Source organism: Austrofundulus limnaeus, unplaced genomic scaffold (genome assembly GCF_001266775.1).
Source record: "Austrofundulus limnaeus strain Quisiro unplaced genomic scaffold, Austrofundulus_limnaeus-1.0 Scaffold2281, whole genome shotgun sequence".
NCBI classification, from domain to species: domain Eukaryota; kingdom Metazoa; phylum Chordata; class Actinopteri; order Cyprinodontiformes; family Rivulidae; genus Austrofundulus; species Austrofundulus limnaeus.
The window spans coordinates 4,900-6,289 of record NW_013954683.1 but is presented as its reverse complement, the minus strand read 5'-3'; the positions used below and the strand labels follow the sequence as shown (position 1 = coordinate 6,289).

The 1,390-nt window shown below is 47.3% G+C and overlaps 1 protein-coding gene across 1 annotated transcript in view; it reads right to left on the bottom strand.

The window, feature by feature from the left end:
• Positions 1-207: 207 nt before the first annotated feature.
• The window catches only part of vgll2a (vestigial-like family member 2a), a gene marked incomplete at its 5' end in the record, with an annotated part of 5,397 nt that continues 4,214 nt past the window's right edge, over positions 208-1,390 (bottom strand). Inside the window, 1 exon segment of the mRNA XM_014034756.1 lies at positions 208-1,091. Within this exon segment, the coding sequence (XP_013890210.1) occupies positions 553-1,091 (539 nt within the window).

Sequence of the window (1,390 nt, the reverse complement as noted above, 5' to 3'; positions counted from 1 at the left end):
GTGGGAAATGAGAGCCGTGGCTGAAAGCAACAGTCAGCGAGGATGTATACCTTTCCAATAAGTGTGTTTATCTGGGAGGGGGATCACATGTGTTGTGATTCATTGACAGCCATACCTTCATCTGTTCAACATAATAAAGACTGGTAGATAATTAGTTAGTAGCGGTACTGCATTTTAATTTTAGAAAGCGCAAATCTGCTTATGAATTATAAAAATTAGTAAGACCGCTAAAGCACAAACGAAATATTTAGGTCCGCAATTAGAGGATTTGTGCTTTAGTGAGCTGGTGCCCACCAATCCTGTTTATCATTTCTCTTCAGCAACAGATTCTGCAGACTTTTGTTAGACTTGTGTAGAGTAAATAAACCTAAAACTCCAAACACCAAAAAAGACAATTCTCTAGTTTTGGTTGGAGTCCGTTATTTTAAAAAAATCCCATCGCATAATGTCAACATCTATCTTGTGTAAATAGACGATCATCTTCAAGCTCCTCCTTCTTTCAAACTGAAGTCATTCTGATCACGCCCTGCTGCAGGTAAGATACTTACAACTCTACATGGAGAAAGTGCATTCCTTCTGTAATATCTGAGGGGTACCTGTGTCAACATTCAGTCCGATCTCTGCTCCGGCWCCGGTGAAAGCGCCGCTCCAGGAGGACCCGGTCCCCGACTCCCCCTTCCCGAGCTCACAGGGCAGGGAGCTGGGCCCCGGCACCGAGCTGCCGGACGCCAGGCGGTGGTGCGACCTCACCGACGGCACCAGCAGCGAGCCGTAGCGCGGGTCGAACGCCGCGCCGTACATCTCGTGGACGCCGGGGCGGGGGTACGCCGAGCTCTGCGTGCCGATGGCGCCGCCTAGCGAGTACGGGTGGTGGTGGTGGTGGTGATGGTGGTGCGACGGGTGCCAAGCGTCCGAGCTGGGCTGGTGGAGGTGGCTGTGCAGGGAGGCCGAGGAGTACGGGTCCCCGGAAAAAGAAAGCTCCGCGTGGGGCGCCGACAGAGCGCCGCCCAGGGRGGAGGAGACCGACGGCTGGAAGGAGCTGTTCCAGAACGAAGGAGGGAAACTTCTCTGACTCATCGGGAACGATTCGTCTGAGGACAAAAACGGAAAGATTCTGTTTCTATTAAACTGAAAGTTATTCTGAAATTAAACAGAGAAAAATGATCAAGATTACTGTTTCAATGTTTGTGTTTGAATCCTGYCTCTTATTTTAAATGAACATTAAAGGTAAAACTATCATTATTTACGAAAAAGTTATCTTTCTGATCCACTTTCAAAGCAAAAAAACAAAAAATGTGACCCATCACATCGAAACGAGGATTAAGTCCAAAAGTTGTACAAGGAGAAAAACGCAAATATAGTGTTTTGACTAAAATGTTAACAAAAATTG